General features: G+C 39.6%; 1 protein-coding gene across 26 annotated transcripts in view; it reads left to right on the forward strand.

Moving 5' to 3' along the window:
* The first annotated feature begins 713 nt into the window (after positions 1–713).
* The window catches only part of RIMS2 (regulating synaptic membrane exocytosis 2), a 279536-nt gene continuing 256440 nt past the window's right edge, over positions 714–23809 (forward strand). For all 26 annotated transcript variants that reach the window (XM_087931589.1, XM_087931590.1, XM_087931593.1 and 23 more), the window contains exon 1: positions 714–1080. In XM_087931589.1, the coding sequence (XP_087787715.1) occupies positions 914–1080 (167 nt within the window). In that variant the 5' untranslated portion in view covers positions 714–913. The remainder of the gene's footprint in view (positions 1081–23809) is intronic.

The raw sequence follows: 23809 nt of genomic DNA on the forward strand, positions 1-23809 counted from the left end.
GGCCTGGCCGAGGAGCGGTGTGTGCGTGTGAGGGGGGGCCCCGAGCGGAATAAACGGCCGCTAGGGGCGGCGGCAGCAAAGGCGACGGCAGGGAAAAGCCTCTGGCTGGAACTGCGTTGCCCCACGGTCCTTTCCATGGACAGCGGGCTGGAATTATGAGCCGGCTGGAGCTGCTGGCGGCCGGGACTTGCCCTCCCCCCAAGGGGTTTTCTCCTCGCTCTGCGCCTCAGGGCGCCCGCGGGGCTCCTCTCGCCTCGTCGCCGTTACTCCAGCACGCGCCGCCGGCCCGCTCGGCTCGGCTCGCCCCTCAGGAGGCGCGAGGGCCCCCTCGGGGCCCGGCCACCTCCGCTCACCCCGCAAGCGAGGGACACCCGCGGTTAGCCTAGCCCCGACTCTCTCTTCGGCCACCCGGTCCTTCCTCCCGCTTCCCTTCCCTTCCCTTCCTCCCCCCCTTCCCCGTCTCGTTTTCTGGATGTCGAGCGAGACCCTCCGCCGTGCGGGTCCCCGGAGAAGTTCCCTTCCCCTCTCCCCAAGTCTCCCGCGCCCCCCGACCGCTATTGTCGCCGCTTCCCGCGGTCTCCTTCACGCCGCCGCCGCCGCCGCCGAGCAGGTGAGAGGCTGGTGCGTGGCCGGGTGAGGAGGGGAGGGTTGGTCCCCGCTCCTTCGCCTCGCCCCTCCGCCTTCACGGGCGACGGCCCCCTTCCCCTCCCCACCCCCACTCCCTCCCCACCCCGCCGGGCATAAATTAAGCTGCCCATTGATTAAAGGGTATTGATTTGTATGTATTTCACTCAGCGCCGTTGGCGGCGGCGGCGGCGGCGGCGGCGCCCGCTGCTTGTTCGGCGGCCTCCGCCTGAGTTAGCCCAGTATTTCCCAATCTAGAGTGTTGTCGCCGAAGCTCCCTCGACCAAAGATGTCGGCTCCTCTTGGGCCCCGAGGCGGCCCTGCTCCCCCTCCGCCTCCGCCGCCTCCGCCCGAGATGCCCGACCTCAGCCACCTCACGGAGGAAGAGAGGAAGATCATCCAAGCCGTCATGGACCGCCAGAAGAAGGAAGAAGAGAAGGAGCAGTCCGTGCTGAAGTAAGCGCTACTTTCCTCTTTTGCTCCCCATACCCTGCCATCCCCATCTCACCCCCTCCCCCCACGCCCCAAATTCTGGCGCCCCAGCCCGGGAAGGAAAAGCTGCCCCGGCCCCCATTCCCACGGACAGGGTCTGCTTTCGGGAGGGCTGCCAGCCTAGCGGCGGGCATCGCGCGGGCAGGAAGGCCTTGGTGGGATCGCCCGGGAGCGGCGCAGGAGGCTGCTCGGCGGTGTGTCGTGCCTCCCGGGCTGTGGCTGCCGCTGCCGCCCTCCACCCTAGCCGGAGGTGGGAAGGCAGAGAGCCGAGAGTTCCCTCCCCTCCCCTCCCTCCCCGCTTTTCAGGCTCCTATTCGCCGTCCAGGCGTGGAGTGGGGCCAGGCACCCAACATGGCCGCACAGGTGCTGTTGTCACTCGCTCCCTGCCAAGCGGATGGTCTCGGCAGCAGGAAGTGGCGGCGGCATGGCCGGGTCTAAAGGGGGTCTCGCGCGCCGGCGAGGCTTAGGCAGTCGCGTCTGGCGGCTACTCCTTTCGCCCGCCTTCTCGCCTGCCTCAGACATCTCGCCCCGGGCATCACTGTACCTCCGAGGCCCAGGTTCTCTCTGCTGCCTGACTTGGGGTGGGCTCGGAGAAGCCGCCATCTTCCCCCAATAATATGTAGCCCTCCCACCCCTTTCACCTGCTTCTTGCTGCCCAGGAGGCGTACCTTGTCTCTGCACCTGTGGGTCCCGTAAGTCGTGGGCTAATAGCCGCCTAGAGAGCTCCGCTCCAGGCTCTTTCAGCACCAGGAGCTGTCCAGGCAGGATCTGGAGACCGGCTTTCTGCCCTATTACCTCAGTGCTTCTTCCTCGGTTATCTTCTTGCTATCGCACAGTTCATGACTGATCTATTTTGGAGTGACGTGAATAATATATATAAAACACACACACATATTGTGTGTGTTGTGGATAATGAAATTTCCTGTCTGACTAAATACTTTTGTGATAGACAATAAATGCATGGAGTTCATCCCTATACATTTGATCATATGAAGTGTTTTTGCCTGTTAATATTTTCTTGCTAAGCATGTCTTTGCCAATATTCTTCAAAGACAGTGCTATCAAAGATGGAAAAAAAACACATTTTTTTTGTTTAACAGCATAGGGCCTTTCGAAAACATTGTCATACTAAAGGAGACCAGAATAAACATTTTTAAGTTTAAATATCTCTAAAAATATTGAATCAAATCAATCAGTTATGTTAGGTGATTTTTTATGTTGAACAACTGATTCAAAATTTGGAACCAATAGCTCATTCTGGGCTTAGTTGATGACTTGTGTTAGAATTAGTGTATTGTGAACAATACTATAGTTGACCAAAAATTATTCTGCTTAGATTATTTTTATCTTCAATTGAGAGAGAGGTAATAGACACTACCATATTGTTAAATTGAAAAATATTAAAAGTAGACTTGTTTGTCCATTAAAGGGAAGCCACTGAAACACATACAAGTGTCCACACACACACACACACACACACAAAACTTATCCATACCAATACACATATGTGCTAGTCCAACTCTAGCTAATAATTTACAGTAATTTCTAAAGACAAGTTGTATTCTCTATCAAGGCTATCCATATTAATCTCCATGAAGATTAATAATGTAGCTTCATTTTTAAATTATGTGACATTCTAAATGATTAATGACAATTAACATTTACAAAAATATTTCTAATTACTATTCTAATGATTACTTAACAATAGTCTTTGAGGTTAAAATGTAATTTTGATTTAGAATATGTTGTTTGTACAGACAGCAAATACACCTATCTTTGGTTTTAAAAGTAAAATAATTTTACAATCAAATGATGTAGTTTCAAATTAATGTGGAATCGTTGACCAATGTTTTGGGAAAGGAAGGTTCAAATAGATATAAAGGCATTTAAGCAGAAATATGTTTTACAACTCTATTGATAGTATTTCAATTTTTGATAGAGCTTATTATAGTAAGGCTCGTTCATTAACTGGACTCCACAAGTGTCAGTCCCTTTTTTTTTGAGCAGCTAACATATGCTGTACAGTCACATAGCTAACATAAGAAAAAGATCTTTGAGAAAGCCAAACTGACTGATCAGAACTTTTAACGTTTTTTAAATAAAATATTGAAAAAGTATTTAGAACTACTTCATCTTTTAAGAATGAAGTAACTTACCCAATTTGATTTGGAAAGATTGACAATTAGACTACTTTAGCAATGACTGATAAGAAAAAGAAGAGAAAAACCATGTGAGAAAGAGATATGAAGCTATTTGTTTCCAAGAGTTGGTCTCATCCCTGCTATAACACCAACTATCCCAACAAAAAGGAGATGAAATTTTTCAACTGAACCCTTTGAATGACATCAGCATGTCACTGTTTTGCCTCATACAGTCCTCGAAAAGGTTGGAAGGCCTATTTGTGACTACAGACCCCCTCAAGTATTGCCCATTGTAGTCCTCAAAAGCATAAGTTGTTCATACTTCTACCCAGTATGCTGTTTTGTATCTTTTCTGTTAAATCACAGAAATAGTTTCGCATGATTTTCATATATATATATTCTTTGTGAGGGTAATGGAAATTCCTGAAATTGTTTGCACACATTTTCACAATAAAACCACATGTAATGCTGATGTACTAATGTACATTATGATCTTACTCAGACATATTGATTATTTGGTCAACCTTCTAACCCAGGAGTCTCCAACCTTGGCAATTTTAAGCCTGGCAGACTTGAACTCCCAGAATTCCCCAGCTGGCTGGGGAATTCTGGGAGTTGAAATCTGCCAGGCTTAAAGTTGCCAAGGTTGGAGACCCCTGTTCTAACCTGCTGACACGATGAGTAACATTCTTAATGATATGGCTCTTTAAAAGCAGATATATTTCCTTTTTACCTCTTATTCTATTTTTGCTTTTCAACATTATTTAAAGATATATTTTATGAATTAATTGCTAGAAGACTGGTATTTAAATTCTTCCAAATTGTTCTCTAACAATAATTGGCAAAAATACTGCATTTCACTGCTCAAAGAAGATTTAATTACTGTTTTTTTCTTTCTCTCATCAATAATTGCAAAAATAATTTTCAAGTTTTGCTTTTCAAATCTAATAACTTGATTCCTTTTAAAATATGAAGTAACTTCCAGATAATGTTTCTGTATCTTATTAAAAGTATTAAAAACAGTGGTCTAAAAAATGTAGCCATATTCTCCAATGAAATTAAAATATATCTCCACCAAAGGTTAATGTATAAGAAGTTAAAGAGATGACCTTGACAAAAATAGGCAACGGTCATTACCTAAGCAAAGGGAACTGAAACATTTGTTAAGCAAAGGTAATATTGGGAAACAAAAGCAATATTTGGAAGTGGCTCAAATCAGCCGCATCCCTGATTCATTGGGGCATAAGTAGAGGTGGGGACAGGGAAGTACAACACAATGAAACTTGCGAAATTTTGTTATTTATAGTCATGCTGAATAATTGTAGATCCAGGCTTCCGGTGGTATTGATTTCTTGATCTGATCTACCTGGTAGGATTGACAGTTGATTTTCATATTCAAAAAAGTAGTTGACATTGAAAGCATTCTTAACAAAAGTTTGTGTTTTGAAGAATAAATTATACAATGTTTTAGATAAATGATGAATGGAAACCATCTGGATAATTAAGTCTGCTTTTTTTTTCTGTATACTTCTGTTTTATTCAGATTTTTTAATGAGTATCACTATGGTACTGAAGCGTTTATCAGAAGAGCATTCAATAATGTCACTAGCATCTGTCACATCATTCCCCCCTTCTTTGCCTCCCTTTCCTAAAGCAAAATTATGCATATATAATTTATATGATTATATATATATAAACCCACTGCAGTCAATGATGATTCTTCTGCTATGCTTGAAACAAAGAGAAATGGCACAAAGTTAGAATCAGCAGGAGTTCTTACTGATAAGGGCAATATTCACTCCTGCTGGGATTTGCTGAAAGTTGATGACATACAAAATGGCTGTTTTGCAGAGGTATCTGTTTTTGGCAAGTTGTGCTTTCTGAAGGCATTGGGCGAAGCCGTGAAGTGTTCTTATTGACAAATTTTCATGGCTTTGTACTGGGAAAATCTTGCTGTTGAAATTAGTTTTTCTTTTTGAAATTGTTTGCTGTTTTTCTTTTGAAGGTGTGCTATGTTAAATATCTGACAGGTAAATATTACTTATTTATTAAATTTGTTTGCTGCCCATTTCACCATAGGTTTACTATTTTATCTTATGTACTTATATACTTATATTACAACTTAATCTTACTGTGACAGTTTCAATAATTGTCTGTAGATTGATTGCCTTTAGCTTATTTGCCTCACTGTAATCTGTGTACTGAAATATTAGGCCTAAAATATAGATTTCTCATGCATAAATGAATGTCATTTTTCCCTATAAGATAGCTTACTCTCATATGACATTAAGCATGCGACCTGTTGTATTAATAACATGGGGAATATACAGGGTTCTATCATGACCAATAATATTTCTTATGTAGCATTCTGACTAATAGGTCTCAATATGAACACAGTCAGAAAAGTGAAGAAGAATCTTGAGCCACCCACAAGGTGTACATGAAATGCTTTCGAACTCAAATGGCCAGTTCAGGGCTATATTAGTCTCCTAGTCTTGATTATGTAAGCTCCATAACAACCTCAGTTCAGAACACCAAACAATAGCAAGAAATCAAGCAGTTGGGGCTGGATTCTCTTGTTATTTCAGGTGGAAATAAAGGTACTAAAAGAGTGTTACATCCCTCTGAGGCAAGCATCTCACTTTCTCACCATTCAAATCCTACCAACTGAACAACCTGAAACCTTTTAGTGCTGCCTATCCAGTGAAATCACTCCATTGTCTTTATTAAAACAGTTTTGAACCTTGGATTGTACTGAGATACAGGATGAGTTCAAAAGACATGATAAGCCATGTCCCAAGATACTTACGGATATAAGATAGATATAAAGTAGTTTAGGACAACTGTATGAACCTAGATATTGTGAGTTAATTAATAAATATATTTACTTATATGATTTATATAGCGCTTATCACACACAAGTGTCTCTGGCTGATTTACAGGGATTAAAAACACAAATTCACAATGTATAATCCACAGGGCTCAAGATTAAACAATAACCTGGCTCACAAACACACATACACTAAAACATTTCAGATTGTTTTCAGTTTGTAGGATTTGAATGGTGAAGTTCAACAATATCAATCTTTTAAGATAAAAACAGTAGCCTACACTCTATGGAAATATCAAAATATTTTGTAGAAGGAAGGAAGAAAGACAAGAAAGAAAGAAAAAAAAGAAGGGAAAGAAAGAAAGAAGAAAGAAAAAAGAGATATATGACCAAAAATATGTTAATCTCTTTTTCAAAATGTTTATTTTAAAAAATAAAAAACCACTCTGGGGTGTTATATAAGTCTAAGTGCTATTGATATGGTTCCCAATGCCTGGGGACTGAGAGGCCTGAGTGGAGGAGAGGGGAAAATAGTATTTTGGTGGTAATGGGCTTGGGGGAGATATGGTGGGAGATGTGGGGGGGGGAAATGCTCATGTGGAAGGTAGCCACAGCATTTACTATAAGTACTGCATTGCATACTCTTTGAAACTTATGTAGGTAAATACAGAGCTGTATCACAACAAACTGTCATGTTAGCAAACGATGTATAGTGTGTATAGTGTATAGTGTATAGTGATGTCATTATGCAAATAATGCCATTAAGTACTTATATCTTAATTTTTGATGCAAGTTTGTGTTTACTTGATGCCTGTTATCATGCATGTTCCATCGTCACTTTGCATCCGCGTGCCTATGTGCGGACCTGATCTTGGGGAAATTTACTTCATTGTGTAAGGTGGGACATGGAAGCAACTAGCCAATCACTGCTGATGTATGAAATAAAGTAGACCTGCTTAGTACTTGGGTAGGAAATCTGAAGATTGCAGACTAAATTGAGAAGTTGAAAAGAATCAGAATAGAATCAGCATAGAAAAAAAAAAGCTCCATCTGTTTGGCTTATCTAGCTTGTCTATACTTCGGTGTTGCTGTGATCAGAATGTCTCTCTGTGATTTTCATAGAAAAAATACAATTTAAGGCATACACAATGAAAAGATATAAAGGACAGCAAGCAATATTGTACAATAAATATATTTATTACCTTCATATATGATAGTAAAGAGAAAGATGGCAAGATCCAATCAGGAGAACACTGTTTGAAACATTCAGACTTTAAAGCCTTAGAAAGAAGGCCTAGCCTGATTGCCATGAGAAAATTGCTGCTCAATGTCAGCACTACTAAAAAAAGCATAAACAACAAAACAAATGAAGCAGAATACTGCATGAGAGACAGTTTTATAACTGTAGCTGACTATCTAAAACTTATTCATGACACAACACACATGCGGGAGTGTCAGATGCTAGATCTTTTTGCCTTGGGGCAGTGACATTGTGGTTTGGTTTTGGGAGTGCAACCCTCCATGGACAGCCTACTGCGGGCCTCAGAGATCATCTGGCCCTCCCTCTTTACCTCAGAACCCTGAATCTCCTCCAAATGTGGAATCTATAGCAATTTCTCCCTGATTGATCTAATTGGCCAGGCCAATACCAATTGGAGTATCAGTCTTTCAGACAGCAAAGAAAAAAGGGGTGTGTGCAGGAAAAACCCAGCTCAATACAAAGGAGATATGGTTTCTTTCATCTCAAGGTGCCACCCACTTCTTTTGCAGTCAAGCCACCAGAGACCCTCCCACTGAGGATTGTAGACTAAGTATCTTCCTGACAATTGGAAGATAAAGTCACTCAATTTTGTTTGCAGCTGGATTCCAGCTGGGCACATCCTTTGAAAGTGGCCCTTATCTGAGAGGACTTCAAGCCAATTGATCTCAAAGTGGATAGGACCCTGGTGGCTGTGAGCTCTGTCACCTTTGTTTTGGACCCTCATCTCTTCTGGTTGGTTAAGGTTAGAAGACGCCATATGCCTGAGTCCAAGCACTAGTTAATACCTCTGCAAGAGGGAAGAATATTGCCTGCCTTGAAGGAGACTGTGATATGCTCCCTTTTCAAGAGACCATCTTGAATCAGTGTTGGATAACTTTTCTCCAGTCTCCAGCCTTCTCTTTTGGAGAAAGGTTGTTGAGAGGGTGATTGGCATACCGAGGGTCCTGAATGAAGCGGATTATCTGGCTCCTTTTCAGCTTGCGTTCAGGCTAGTATGTAGCAGTGAAACAGCAGAGTTCATTTGAATGACCTGGGATTGGGGTGTTTAACTATCCTGGCCCTCCTAGATCTCTTAGTGACTTTCATCATGGTATCCTTCCGGACCGCTCCTAGGAACCAGGAATGGGAAACACTGTTTTGCAATGGTTGTCTTCATTTCTCTGTGGTTGGTTCCAATCAGTATTGGTGGGTGCAGTGTGGGGCACCACAGTCTCAAATCTCCCCCCATTCCTCTTTAACATCTATTTGAAACTACTGGGTGAGTCATCTGATGACACATGGTTTAGCATCGGTATATATCCAGCTATCCATCTATACCTCCGGCTGGGCAAGTGATGTTGTTATATGCTATCTTAAGTGCCTGCAGGGTGCAAGGGAGATGAACTAATTTTGGCTCAACCCTGGCAAGATGGAGTAGCTTTGGGTATTTGGACCCTCCAGGATCTGATGACTTGTCATCTGGTCAGGGTTGGTCTTCCCTGGACCGAGTGGATGCATAATTTGGGAGTCCTGAATTCACACTCCTGTTTAATGAGTCAGTGGTAGCTATGGTAGGAGGAGGGGTTTGCGCAACTTTTTTATTCACCAGTTATGCCTTTTCCTGAACCAAGAGGCCTTGCTCAGGGTCATTCACCTCCCAACTGGATTATTCAATGTGCTTTACATGGGGCTATGCTTGAAAAACACTTGGAAGTTATAACTGTCCAGAACCTCAGCAGCATGCACAGCATTGGGTGCCCATAGGTTCATCTGTGTTACAACTTTGTCGCACGAGCTGCACCTTTTTCTTCTGGGTGCAATTCAAGGTGCTGGTTAATTATCTTTAAAGCCCTACATGGCATGGGACCTGGCTATTTGAGAGACCTCTTTTCCCTAAGAATATCTGCCTGTGCCACTAATCATATAGAGTCATTCTCCTTGACCCCTTCCTGAAATCTTGCCATCCAGTGGAACCTTGGAAGGATCCCTTTTCCATGGCTGCCCTTACATTCTGGCGACTGGACAGACTCCCATCCTTCTATCCTTTCAGAAGGCTGTTACGACCTGCCTTTTTACTAAACCACTGAGCTTATATGGATGGAAGACATAGGAATTGAGTAGCTTAGTGTGACACCCCAAGAGCAACATTTACAGTGAGGGTTTTTGTTTATTATTTTGTTTTTATTGTTTTGACAATTATTCTGTTTTTTAGTTTTATGATTGTTGTTAGCCACTCAGAATTGCTTAAGAAGGATGGGCATATAAATCTAGAAAAAAGGAAGGAAAAGGAAAGAAAAGAAAAGAAAAACCAAAAGAACAGAAAAGAAAAAAGAAAAAGAAAGAAAGAAAACTAAGGCAGTGCTTATCAGTGTCAGATGGCACAATATTGAATAAGTTAGCTTAATTGCCCCTTTCAGCTCTTCTGGTTCTATGGTCCTAAAGCTACATATGCTAAAACTGGTTGTAGTTAAGTTTTACTAATTGAATATAATATTAAGAGCATTTAAAATAAGTAGTTATATTGTTAAATCTTTTCAGGATGTATTGTGCTTTTTAACGAAGTGGTCTCTTTTTGGAAAATTCATTATTGCCCAAAGAAATTTGACATTGTCTCTGATTGTAAATTGGTGAGTTTAGAAATGATATTGTAATCTTTTCCTGACAAGATAGCATCAATTACATTTTTATGAAAGTCTTTAGAATTTTCCTGAAGTCCATGTCTTGCCTCTTGAATCTACATGGTGAGAATCTTACTATCATCAGGAAAACAATGTAGGTTTTATATTGAAAGGCTGGCCAAAGCAGACTTGATAGTTTAATGAAGTACTCATATAATCGACCCTATTTATCCTTTTAATTGAATTGACTGAGTTGGGGTAGTGGTATTATTTTTTCACACAATCATATCACATGTTGGGTTACTTAAAACACATACCAAACTTGGCTATTATTTGTATATTCAGATTTCATTTATGTTTAATTAAGAGGCATAACATTCTGGAAACCCTCTGTGGAACCAAGATCCTACTTGGTCCTTATGAAATTATAATTGTGCTTTGAATTTGATTAATCTCTCTGTATATTTATTGGGATAGACAACAACTCTAGTAAAAAAAAATCAGTCAGAATCATTTGTTATCTATATTCTGACAGGCACAAAATTAGAAAAAAATATATATGTTGCTTTTTATGTACAGTATATTTCTTCCTTAAACTGGTAAAAACAATGAAAGGAAAGGAAAGAGGTCCTGTCGCTAGTAAAGGGAGATTTTACTATAGCAAATACCTGTTGCGACAAGCAAGTAGCAATTGTGAATTAGGATATCTCTCCAGATATATAAGACTATAACCTTAATGATCCCAGGGTATTGTGACTTGAGATCATATCCATTGGGAATTATGGGATATTTAGGCCAGTCTGGAAGACAGAAGACTGGAGGAAATGATAAGAATATATTGTCCTGACTTGTTTAATCTCTAAATAAATAATCCTCTAAAAAAGAGGATAATCTTTATTTTTGCTATTTTATAACCTGTTATGTTATTTCTGTATGCCCTGAGAAAAGAGATATACTCTGTGAATGACCACTGTATCTTTTAGCATTAATATCATTATTACTGGATTAATTTCCCTCTTAACTGTTGGTAACCATTCTAATTTGTTCATTCAAACTACTGAACAATTTAGGACAATATGCATAGTTTTAGGAATAGTTTGTAATTCTAATTAATTGATTCTCATAAACTACTTTATAATTCTAACCGCTTATATTTTATTCTAATAAATAAAGTATAGCTAAAAATAAATATTACTAGATAATATTGTCTTGTAATAATGAATATTTTGCAATAGTCATTAAGGTGCAATTCTTTTGTGCACTGAATTACATGTTATCTTCTGTACTTTGATTTCCTCCCTTACTGTATCATCTACTTCATATTTTTAGAAGTTAATTTAATTAAATAAAATAACATTTATTTTACTCCTGGCTAAGCATGAAAAGAATTTCATATATGAAATAGCTGTATGCTCATATATGAAATAGCTGTATGCTGTATAAAATGAATTTGGCTGTTGTTCAAATTGCCAAATAGTTTTTTATTAACTAAATAATGAATCTTTCCCACACATGGTTTAATTTTTTTAAACATAATTATGGAAAATGTATCTTTTAAGACTTATCTAAAAAAAATAACCTTATAAAGTCTGAGTTATATACTAAGCTTGGAGCAGGGCTTTAATTGTATTTTTTTTTTTAATGAAATCATCTCTTTTGTCTGAAAGTTTGGAGAAGTTTGAAAAACTAACTTCTTGAATAGCACAAAGAACTGACTTCCTGAATAGCATAAATTCACAAACTGTGAATCATTCACACGTGCTGACTGTTTTGCATACTAAAATAATTTCTGTGTATGCTCCAACCCTGAAGGTTTTCAAGAATAGATTGGACATTCATTTGACCAGCGTGATAGAAGGTCTCCTACCAGGAGCAGGTGTTGGACTAGAAGGCTTCCAAGGTTCCTTCCAGCCCTATGATTTGATGTTCTATATATTTGTCCATGTGCAGATAGATTTGGATTTTGGTCAATATCTTCAATGCTAAAACATGGAAATACACTGTGCATAATATTGTCTTAGTCTGTATCACAAGTTGCCTTTCTTATAATACCGTTCTTCCTAAATCTCTCTTAACATTGAGAGTTTGTGAGTGAATGTCTCTAAAGAAGCAAATCTCTGTGGGTGGCAAAGACAAGAATAGCATCCAATTTAGAGTTAAATATATCTAATTTAGTCATAGATGGTAAAGGACTGAGGAAATGTTAAAAGAAACAATGAAGTCAGAACTGTTTCTAGTAATTAGTATGTGTACTTTAAAATTTTATATTTCTATCAGCAGATACATCAGTTCAACATAAAATAAAATTCAGTATTATTATATAATAATAACAACAGTTTAGCAGATGTAGTGAGATCTGAATTTAACAAATCTATTTAATTTTGGCTTGTTTCCTTATATTTACTGAGGCTCTAGCCCTTTCTTAAACATATTGGAAATGCTAACACTTTTTTTCTTTTTGCCTGTGCATTTATTTTGTTAAGTACATATTGAATTAAGAAAAAGATAGATAAGAAACATATGTCTACAGATAAAGAGTGATGAGAATAAACATAATCTTCAAGCTAAGCAATCTGTTGTAGAGATTGGTTTCCTGTGCTGAGTTCCATGTTAAAAATACCTCTATTATTAAGAAAACACATTTTGGATTGCAGAAGATCCTATCGTCGATCTCTTTCATTTCTTTCTCAAAAATATTATTAATTTATATATTTAGACTAGGGTCAAAAAAACACATGAGCCCAAAATATGGTAGTTCCAGAAGCACTTTGTATTGTGGTATGAATTAAGCCAGCCCAGGATTTTCTGCTATAGGAGTTAAAGAATAAAATGCTGCTCACCAGTTAGATATACTAGAATCAACTAAAACAAAAGGGACAGTGGGTTAGCAAGCAATGAGTACTGTAAAGGATGAAAAGAGTGTGAGAGTGAAGTTGTGGGCACAGAGGAAAAAAAAGAGGATGTTGGGAGATGTTCAAAAAGCAACCTTAGAAAGGATACCTTCAATCACTGATTTTGTGTCTAGGCTATGAAAAGTGACTTTTTGCTGTTACTATGATCCTGAGGTTATAAAGGTCATAAAGAATAGCAACATGAACATTTGTTCTAGGGCAGTGGTATTATCTGAATACCACTGGCCTTCCTGAGTACTCTATTTCCACCATATCTAGCTGTTATAGGTTTCCTGAAACATGATTTTATTTTCCTTCTGTTTCTTGTTCATTCTCTTTTCCTTCTTTGTCATATTCTCTAAAACTGAGGGCAGGGATAGTCTTTTTTTTTTCTTAATTGTAAACTATTGATACGGTTAGTCCTTGATTTGCCCCCATTTGTTTAACGAGTGTTCAAAGTTGTAAGCGCTGAAAAAAAGTGTTTTATGACCCGTCTTTGCACTCAAAGATCATCACAGTATTTCCATTGTCATGTGATCAGAATTTGGGCACTCGGCAACTAGCCTGTGTTTTGCGATGTCCTGAGGTCGTGATTGCAACATCCTGGGGTCATGAGATTGGCTTTGGCAACCTTCCCAGTCGGCTTCTGACAAGCAAAGTCAACAGGGGAAGCCAGATTTGCTTAACAACTATGTGATTTGCTTAATGATAGTGATAATTTATTTAATGACCATGGCAATAAAGGTCATAAAATTGGGCAGGATTTACTTAACAACTGCTGCGTCACTTGGTGATGGAAGTTCTGGTCCCAGTTGTCACCACAAGTCGAGGACTACCTGCAATGCCTTTCAGTTTGAAAAGTGTGATAAATTTATCTTAAACAAGTATGACACAGTGTAACAATTGTTATAAGTTTTAAAGCTAATAGATGAGTTATACAAAGAGAGTAGAATAGGGATAGGATGATAGATGCAAAGAAAAATGGAGACCAGAGAGGGGGTATACTTAAATTGTTGGGGGCAATATCCTGACTCTGTAACCACTTAGAGAGGGCTGTAAAGCACTATGAAGCAGTATATAAGTTGTAAGTGCTATTGCTATTGCTAGACTAGGGAAGGGGATAACTGAGAAATCAGATTAGTGCTTGCTTGAAGAGAAAAAAAAGGAGATATGGAAAGAGATGAGAAAATAGTTGGCAAATGGGATTCCAGAGAGAAATATTGTGGGTAGGTGCAATTATTATGAAATGGAAGATATTCTGATAGTTCAAAACTATGATGCCTAGGCTCTCAGTTACACATGATTGGAATTGTCCTATATTTTTTTACTTGGTCAAGAACTATAAGTGATCCCTGAAGTGGGTACATGGGACAAAAACTTTGAAGATTATTCCTAGCACTCAGGAATAAGAGGGCAAGTACAGCAGCAGTCATATACCACATTATGCCTCCAGAAAGGATAAAAGAGGTAGCAAGAACAAATACTGTACACCCAGTCCTACAAAAGCTTAAAAGAAAATTCCATATTCTGATAAACACTAAACCACTAAATTTACTCAGCTACATATAGCACTACTAGCAATTTGCTATGGTGTTATTGCTCATCTTATATATGAACTACTTTTGCCCCTTCAATGTCATGTTTTCTTAGATAGGTTGGTTATAGTTATGGCTTTACATGCCAACTGCATGGTCTATTATCTCTTCAAAGCCCCCACTTAAGAAAACAGTAGGGATCTGCAATGCATTATAAGAGGAGAAGAGATTTCATTCAGAATAAGATGTGATATTGATTAGTAGCATGCAAGTAGCTGTGGTAGTAGTTGTGAGCAAATATTGACTGATGGACAGTGGTGTGAGTCTTTGACAGAGTTGTGGTAACATGGGCAAAAGGCCTATAGTAACAGGCATTTAGGTTTTTGGGTGCAGGGGAGGGATTATCTCATTAAATTTTCTCTGCCCTCCCAAGTATTTTATAACAATTATTTGTTTTGACAGATAATAAGTTATGTTTCCAATGCTTCCCGTGCTTCGGAAAGATGCCCAAGACAAACCCATAATCTGTTACAGGGGTCCCCAACCCTTGGGCCACAGCCCACTCCTGGGCCTTGAGCCTTTCAGAACTGGGCAGTGGGAATCGAGGGCAAATGCCTGCATGCATCCCCACTTGTGCAAGCAGCGGGCAAGCGCATGCGTGTGTACTCCATTTGCATGAGTCACCTGCCACTTGCGCAAGTGGGGCTGAGCATGTGCAAATATACACTCACTCGCCTCCTTTCAAAAGCAAAAGGCTGTTTCGGTTCTAAAATTGGGAAAAACCCATAAATTTAAGAATACAATAATGAGGCTTGGAATAAGCCTTCCATGTTCTTAACTAATCATCCTGTCTCCTGTTGGAGTATTAGGATACAGTTCCTTTCTCCTGTGAATTCTGGCAATCACTTCCACAGATCTTTTCAGTAATCCAAATTCTTTCTTGGACTCTAAAAAATTGAGTAGTTCCTTCTTTTGAAGAGAATTGGTGCATTAATGGTAATTTTATTACCTTCTCCATCGAGGGCAATTTCCAAAGTTTCGTACAATGTCAGTTTCATTGTAAGATTAAAAACATTGGTATTCTTCAGTAAGCCTCAAATGAGATTTTACTGCAAGTATTTTCAGAATGAGACTATAATACATGACTATGAATTTTGGTTTTTATATTTGTTTGACATTTGAGGATAGGATGTGGTGTTAACATGCATTAAGCATTACAGTGTCAAAGCTCATTAAAAGAAAATGCTGCAAATTATAGATGATAATTACTAATATTTACTTTATATTAGTAAAGTTATGGAGAAGTCATATGAAAAATATGTTAGTAATCAGAACGAGAGAAAATCATGACACAAATGGCAGCTGATCCATTTTCTTCCATTTTGAATTATTGAATGTGCAAATCATATTACTGAGCAACACTATGTTCTATGTTAAACAAAGAGTTATGAGCAGCATTTGTCACAAACCACCTGTCAGCTTTCTTAGCATAATAGCATATTTAGAAGTGTTTTGGCACGTATAAGAATATTTTCTATCCATAGGTATGTGTGTTCTAAGGTAATATTCAGAATAGATATAATTTAATAAGTTGAAGCTTTTACCTTTATTTTCCCCCTCTGTGCCTTTGTTTCAGCACTTGCTTGTCACAATGGCCTCCTCCTCGAAGTTTTCTTGGTAAAATTCTGGCAAGATTTGAAATAGTAGCACCCTCCTCTTGCTAACTTATTCCTTTGCTCTAGTATTAGGTGCCATCTCTAGCTTTGATATACTGGAGTGGCAGTTACATCAATCTTGACTCCTGGCAAGTGTCTGGGCAAGTCCATGCAGTTTTCTTGGTGATATTTTCAGGCTTGCTATTGCCTTCTTCTTCTATAAATATATATTTTTTAATTTGGAAGGAATGTTTAATTTTATTTAATTAATTAAATATTTAAAACATTTGTGTAGCCTATCTTGAACCAAACTCTGGGCACTTACAATCACAAAATAAAACAATATCTATCTTCAATCATATCCTTCTCCTCTTCCTCCTCCTCAAAATAATGGGAGTCAATAGAAACATCAAAACTTTGTGCAAACATCAGTGGCACAACTGAAGACACAGTTGCTGCTCAGTGGTGATAGATACTGTAGACACCAAACTGGTCTACAACAAAAACCAAGTGAAGGGCAGAAAACAGACATAGCAAGGCAAAGTATTATATGAATAGTACATAAAAACAGGCAAAGCAGATAATAAGACCTGGTATTGGCTTAGAATAAGAAAACTGAAGAAAGGGACAGATGGTAATTCTGGCTGCCAAGACCAAGTTTTAATAACAAATGCATACAAATCTCAAAACTTTCTAGTTTCATTACTGATTCTTCTGATATTTTTTCTTATTGAAAAAATTAGGACAGGTGGAAATGTGCAACAATGATGTCAGTTTACAGTGGATAAGAAAATACATTATTAAGAAACTGGAGATAATTCTTGCGGAATGTGAATGTTATTTTGGGACTGACTCTTCTGTTGCATGAGTCATTTAAAAAGAGCAGTTGCTATTAATCACACTGAAGTACTGAATTGGATTGACTGTTTCCAGTTGCACCCTATACAAATTTTCCTGGCTGGCAGATGGGCAGAGGTGCTTTGGAATTGGAACCAAGTTAATGTGCTGAATTTTTATTCACTGACAAAGAAATAAAGGGAGACTACTACAGATCTATTTCAAGCTATTTAGCTCTCATCGTCTAGCCATACCCTTCTGGGATTCAAACCCATATTACATTTACATATTAGCTAGATATATTAACCTCTAAGCTACAGGCTCTCCTCACTTTGTTTGCTATATCAGGGGAGAGATTAAATGTTTTTTTTTTAATCAGGGCAACCTGGTCTACCCAAATATGGCATGGAGCAGACTCCTTCCACTTTCGCCTTTCAGCCCCAATCCAGGAGCCTTCACGGGAAGTCACTTTTGCAACAAATAGGAACCAAGTTAATATTCACCATTAAATAGTGGTGGCTGTACTTGACTCCCATTCCCCAAATCTGCTATCAGTCCCCCCACCCCATGAAGGATTAAGTGGTATTAGTACCTTGTCAAATTTGTAGAGTTGTAGAGACAGGGGTAGGGTTACAAGACACTCAGTGATGGCAGTTGGTGCCCTCTGCGATCACCATGCTGGATGATTCCCTCACGTCACACAATATATAACAGGGGTCTCCAACGTTGGCACCTTTAAGACTTGTGGGATTCAACTCCAAGAATTCCTCAGCCAGCAAAGCATAGCTGGCTGGAGAATTCTGGAAACTGAAGTCCACAAATCTTAAAGTTGCCAAGGTTCTGTTCTGACCCACACCCTTTTCCAACAAATCAAACACAATCCAAAGGGAACAGAAACCTTTTAATGCTTCTGCAAAATAATTTGCTGTGATAAGCACAAGCCTTGCCAAACTGTGCCAGACTGTCAAAAGATAACAGACAAGAAATAATTTGCAATACAAGAATCTTCAAATACAAACTCAGGATACTGGAATGTCCACGAGACTGGAGTTTCAAAACGTCTTTGCCTTCTGCAAAGAACATTCATTTCACAGCTGGCTTTTATCTTCTTGAAGGAGGGGCCATTACCTTGCAGCCTTACTCCCGAGTTGCCCGTGCTGTTGTAGCTGCTCTTTCCTGCAAGCAATCCTGTGTGCACGTACACTTGGCACAGCCTCCTCGGGAACTCCCTGGTTCTGGCCCCTCATCTGAGTCCTCGCTCTCCCCAGCCATCTGCACCTGCTGCCGGCTAACCACAACAGGTTGGAGACCCTTGATATATAAAGTCAGTGGTGCGATTCGACCAGTATAATAACCGGTTCGGTGAGCGCTTGCTTTACCCGCGTGCTCTATGTTTTAAAAAGCCCGTTTTCTACTGAATTACTTACTTTCCACTGCAATCCTGGTGACTGAAATAGCTGAGGCCTGGCAAACTGCTCTGCCACGTGAATCAGCTGTGCTAAAAAACCCAGGAAATAAAGCACAGGAAAGAGCAGGGCAGGTGGGGGGTAGAATTCCACCCCTGTATAAAGTTCATGCTAAATTTAAACAATAATTATACAAATCTTTGAAAACCATCTTATGAAAATATTAATATGTAATCAAGATTTCACCAGATATCTATTTTATTTATTAGATTTTTACCCTGCCTTTATTACTTTATAAATAACTCAAGGCAGCAAACCACTCCTTCCCCCCTCCTGTTTAATTTACATGCAGGTTGTTTGGGTTGGTTATTAATAACACTTTTGTATTTGGAGACTCCTACATTCATGCTGTCTTTTCATGAATGAGGTTTCTATTCATTTTAAATGAACACAACAACTGCAAACAAACACAAATGAATGTCCCTAATTAGCTGGTAACAGGAGCCTTGAGCCTCCTGCTTTAGAATAGTTATTCATTTGGTAAATATGACTTAGAATCATTATTTAATTAAATATTCAGGAATTCTCTTTGTACCAGAACTTGACTATGACTAGGTCTACCATATCTGGTCTGCATGACTTTAGGCAACTGCTAGATAGCAACAAAAAAAATAAATAGAGCTTTCTCTATTTCTTCTGTCACCTAGAGTTCAACCTGGATTTTTGCAACCCAGACATGGTAGACATCTGAGTGTTCCACCAAACACACCAAAAGAAAATATGGGGCAAGTAATATATTTCTGCTCTGGAAAAACACAATTTAGGCACACAATAAAATAGTTTGTTTACATTTTCAGCTTTCACATTTAAAAGTTACCATAGAGACTTATTTGATTGCACACTATTACCAAGTTGAACTTTAATAGTAAATACAAATGTGAAAGGTAACTAAATTGCCAGCAAGCAACATTAACACAAAAATGATGGGACACTTAATTCTAACATCATGATGCAAATTCAGTCCTTATGAAATTTGTACAGTACAAACAGCTTTATTCTTGATGCAAGAATGTAAGATGAAGTATTTGCACAATGACTTCATGATACAGGTTTTATCATTTGATTAGTATTTTTTCTTACTATGGCATGGGACAGAAACTCAAAGGCTGCATTTGTTTTTCCACAAAAACTATCTTACTGTACCAAATTAAACTCCCATTTAGAATTTAAGGCTAATCCCATGCTTGTTTCTATTTAAATATCTGCTTATTACTATCCACCCATCTTATATTATTGTCTTCTGTTACTCTAAGTTTAACCATGATGGCACTGTGGGTTAACAGGGGTTGCCAACCAATTGGATTTCAGGGACAACCAAACTCATAATTTTAAATCCCGGGGACCACTAATATGAATTTTGACTGATGGTGGCTTGCTGACATTGGTGGGAGAGAGAGAGAGAGAGGGAGGGAGAGAGGGAGAGAGAGAGGGAGAGAGAGAGAGAGAGAGAGAGAGAGAGAGAGATCTAACCTCTGATCTAACCTCTCTCTCCCCACCCCACAAAACACACAGAGGCAGGGGTGGGATTCAAATTTCTTAACAACCTGTTCTGTGGGCAACGGCTAATTTGTGGGTGTGGCTTGGTGATCATGTGACTGGCTGGGCATGGCTTGTATGCAAATATTATAAATATTGATGTAAATATTGTTTTTTTTTATTTTAAAAAAGCAACTCTTACTCCAGATCAGGCAAAGCAGGCAGACAGATTGAGTTGCTCACAGAACATTCAGAGATCTATCTATCTGCCTTCGGCTACCTGAGTCTTTCACATAAAATTTGCTTGCCGTGAATCTGCACTGAATAATAGAACCTTCAGTCCTAAGAAAGATTCCGCTTAAAAGCAGAACTGAAGGTCCTAAGACTAGCTAGAAAGCAAAAAATGCAATGATTTCCTGCTTTCAAGCTAATCTAAATCTCCCAGCACAGCAGAACAGCTGATGGTCAGAAAAAAAAGGAAAAATCGCAACTTAATAGGCAAGTTTGCCAGGTAAGGAGTGAGTGGGATGGGAGGGTTCCCTTGGGCTATGTGGGTGGCGCAGACTTGTGTTCCCATGCAGCCTGGATTAATTGTTTTGGGGGGTGCTCTGGGGGTGACATTTCTCTGTGGACCACCAAAATTTTCTTGCAGCCCATGGTTGGCAACTGCTGGGTTAAAATGCAGTATTGTAGGCTAGCTCTGTCCACAGCCAGGGATTCGATCCTGACCAGTGTAAAGTTGTCTCAGCCTTCTATCTTTCTGAGGTCAGTAAAATGAGGAACCAGATTGTTGGGGGTAATATGGTGGCATTGGCAATTGCTCAGAAAGTGCTGTGAAGCATTTATGAAGTGGTATATAAGTCTACGTGCTATTGTTATTTTATTTAATCTGTAATTTCTATCTCTATGTTTTGTATCACTGTGTTTTCCTACCTTAACAATTACTTAGGTCTTTAGATCTTTCCTTTCCCCCCAGGTCTTCAACTCTTCTAGCCAGTCTCTTCTCACCTTTATAGACTTATGAACGGGCTTTAGATAGAAAAGCCCGTTCATAAGTCTATAAAGGTGAGAAGAGACTGGCTAGAAGAGTTGAAGACCTGGGGGGAAAGGAAAGATCTAAAGACCTAAGTAATTGTTAAGGTAGGAAAACACAGAGAAAACATAGAGATAGAAATTTTTTGCTCTCTGAGTTTAGTTGTATTCTTGCAGATATTTCATTGCCCAAACTATATAACATCTTCAATGCATCTTTTCTCTCTTCCCAACACTCACGGTCCACTGTTTCTGGAGGCCTGCATCTGGGTGATACAGGCAGGTGGTGGTGGTGGGGGGCTTGCTTTGTTTTGCAGGTTTGCTTAGGTTTTTAGACGATGATCAGGCTCTTTCTTCCTCCCTCAGGCAGGTCTTGTGGGTCCAAACATTTGAGTTTCCTCTCATTGCCTGAAGAACTACAATGCTTAGTCTTTGGCTTGAAGGTTTCTCTTTCTCCCCAACTTTGCTGTTGTCATAGCTTGACTCTTTTCTTAACATAACCACACACATGCTTGATTTATATTTTCTAAATTAGATGCTCCAAAGAAGGAGATGATTGGGCTGTTTTGGCCCTCCTTCCAAGTGGTACCAAAGCTCTGGATCCCAGGAGGGAAATAATAGCTTACTCATTCTGGGTGGTGAGTTCACTTTTCCACACATCTGTTCTCCTGTACCCTTCTGTGGATGGCCATGTAAACTGAACTACTATTATTCATAAATCCCTATTTTTCAACCCCTTTCAGTTGGGATTCAAGCGTGGGTATGAGATCAAGATGACATTGATTATGCTCCTGGTGGGAGCAGGATAAGTGTACTGCACCTATCCTTCTCTACTTGGACTCCCAGTGGCTTTAGTTACTATTGATATGCTATCGTTCTGGATCAGCTGCAGTAGTTAGGAGTGGTCAGCGTTATGTGGGACTGGTTCTCATCCTTCCTCTAAGTCAAGTTCCAATTAGTGTTGATACAGGAGTGGAAGGTCCAGCCGGCGGCCTCTACTTTATGGACTGCTACTGAGCTTGGCTCTCCCTTCCCTCTTGTTCAACATCAACATGAAGTTGCTGGGTGAGGTCATCAAGTGGTTTGGGTGAGTTATTACTATGCTGCTGCTGATGATGATCACCATGCTGATGGCAGTCATCTTCACACCTCCACTTCAGGTCACCTGACAGAACTTATATATATCCTGTTGCCAATACCTGGAGGCTATAGGGGCCTGAATGGAATGCAACAGGTTTTGGCCCAACCCAAGCAAGACTGAATAGTTGGGGTTTTTGGAATTTCTGGTGCTGAGGATCTTTCATCTTTAGTTTTGGATGAGTTGGCACTGGTTCACAAAGACTTGGCATGCAATCTGGGGGCCATCCTGGACTCATGGCTCCTGCTCAAAGAGCAGGTGGCAGATCTGGATAGAAGGGCCTTTGCACGTCTTCAGTTTGTATGCCATTTGTGCTTTTCATGGACCAGGAGGTCCTTCTTGCTATCACTCATGCCTTCGTGACACCCCCATCTGGACTTGAACAATGTGCTCTACATGGGGATGTTGTTGAAGAGCATTCAAAAGCTTGAACTGATACAGAACATGGCAACATGGATAGTAAATGGTGTTGGCTACTTGGTATATGTGCAAGTATGCACATAATTTGTTTTCACCTTTAAACCTCTTTATGGCTTGGGACCAGGTAATTAAAAGACCATGTCTCCCTAGTTGTTTCTATTCATCGTATCCAGTCTGGCAGGATAGGCATACTTTGGGCAGAATGCTAGTTGGTAGGCCCAGAAGATGAGCCTTTTTTGCCATAGGCACATCTCCTCTAAAACATTTTCCCTCTAGACCTAGTTTGCCCCTGACCCTATTGGCCTTGTAGAAGGCCCCAAAGACCTGGTTTTGTGATATAGCTTCGGGTCTGCAGTATGAAGGGACCCATATCCTAGTTGTGTTAATGACTAATGACTGTTATATTTCTCTTGCCTGCTGTGTATATTTATTTTTGTAGTTATCAATGTAACTTAAAAAAAAAACATAGTAAGACCAAGGAGCCTGATGGGTGCCAAGGGAGTTCTCCATAGGTATTCTCTGTATCTTTATACTTTATACATACTTTATACATACCTTAGGCAAAGAATCTCTTTAATCTTGGCTTTATTTTTAAGGTGAATGTAACAAGAGGTCTTGCAAAGGTTCTATTTTGATAAACTACATTAGGAATGTTTCAGTAGGGTGTGAAGTGGGAAATAAATAACAATTTTTGAACTAATCTGTTTTTAATGTTTTTGACAAAACATTTTGAAAGTATTGTCGCAGGATGTAAGCTGTTCCAAGTAAAGCTGCCTTTTGCAACTGACTGATGGCAATTTTGTCAATGCTCATGGCCTTCAAATGACACTCCAGTTGTTTTGGGATTGCAACTGAGGTGCCTATTACTATTTTTTGTTTTCTTCTGCCACAGTCTTTCTACTTCTATTTGTAGGTCTGTGATTTTCTCCGGTTCTTTTCTATTGTGCTGTCTCCAGGTACTGCAACCTCCACTATTTATTTATTTGCTTGTTTGTTTTCCACCTTTATTATTTTTATAAATGACTCAAGGCAACGAACATAGGCAACACAGCTTCTTCCTCGTGTGCTCCCCATAACAACAACTTTTTAGGGAGGGATGGGTTGAGAGAGAGTAACTGGCCCAAAGTCACCCAACTTTTATAGCTAGGCAGGTCTTGAACTCCCAGATTCCTACTTTCTAGCCTGAAGCCTTAATCACTAGACCAAACAATCCAGACTTTCTCATAAAAAAAATTAAGGCTGGGTTTTGTGTGGCAGATATTACTGTATTTAATAATAATATAATAACACTATTATGATTGGTCACACAGTCAGCCAGATGTTTAAAGTATTATTATTACTTCAGTTGTTTAGTAACCATTTGAAGTTACAGACCACAGGTGGCATGCAGAGCCCTTTCTGTGGTCACACTCGC

This window comes from Pseudonaja textilis, chromosome 3, assembly GCF_049901715.1.
Source record: "Pseudonaja textilis isolate UNSWEBS1 chromosome 3, rPseTex1.2, whole genome shotgun sequence".
Classification (NCBI taxonomy): domain Eukaryota; kingdom Metazoa; phylum Chordata; class Lepidosauria; order Squamata; family Elapidae; genus Pseudonaja; species Pseudonaja textilis.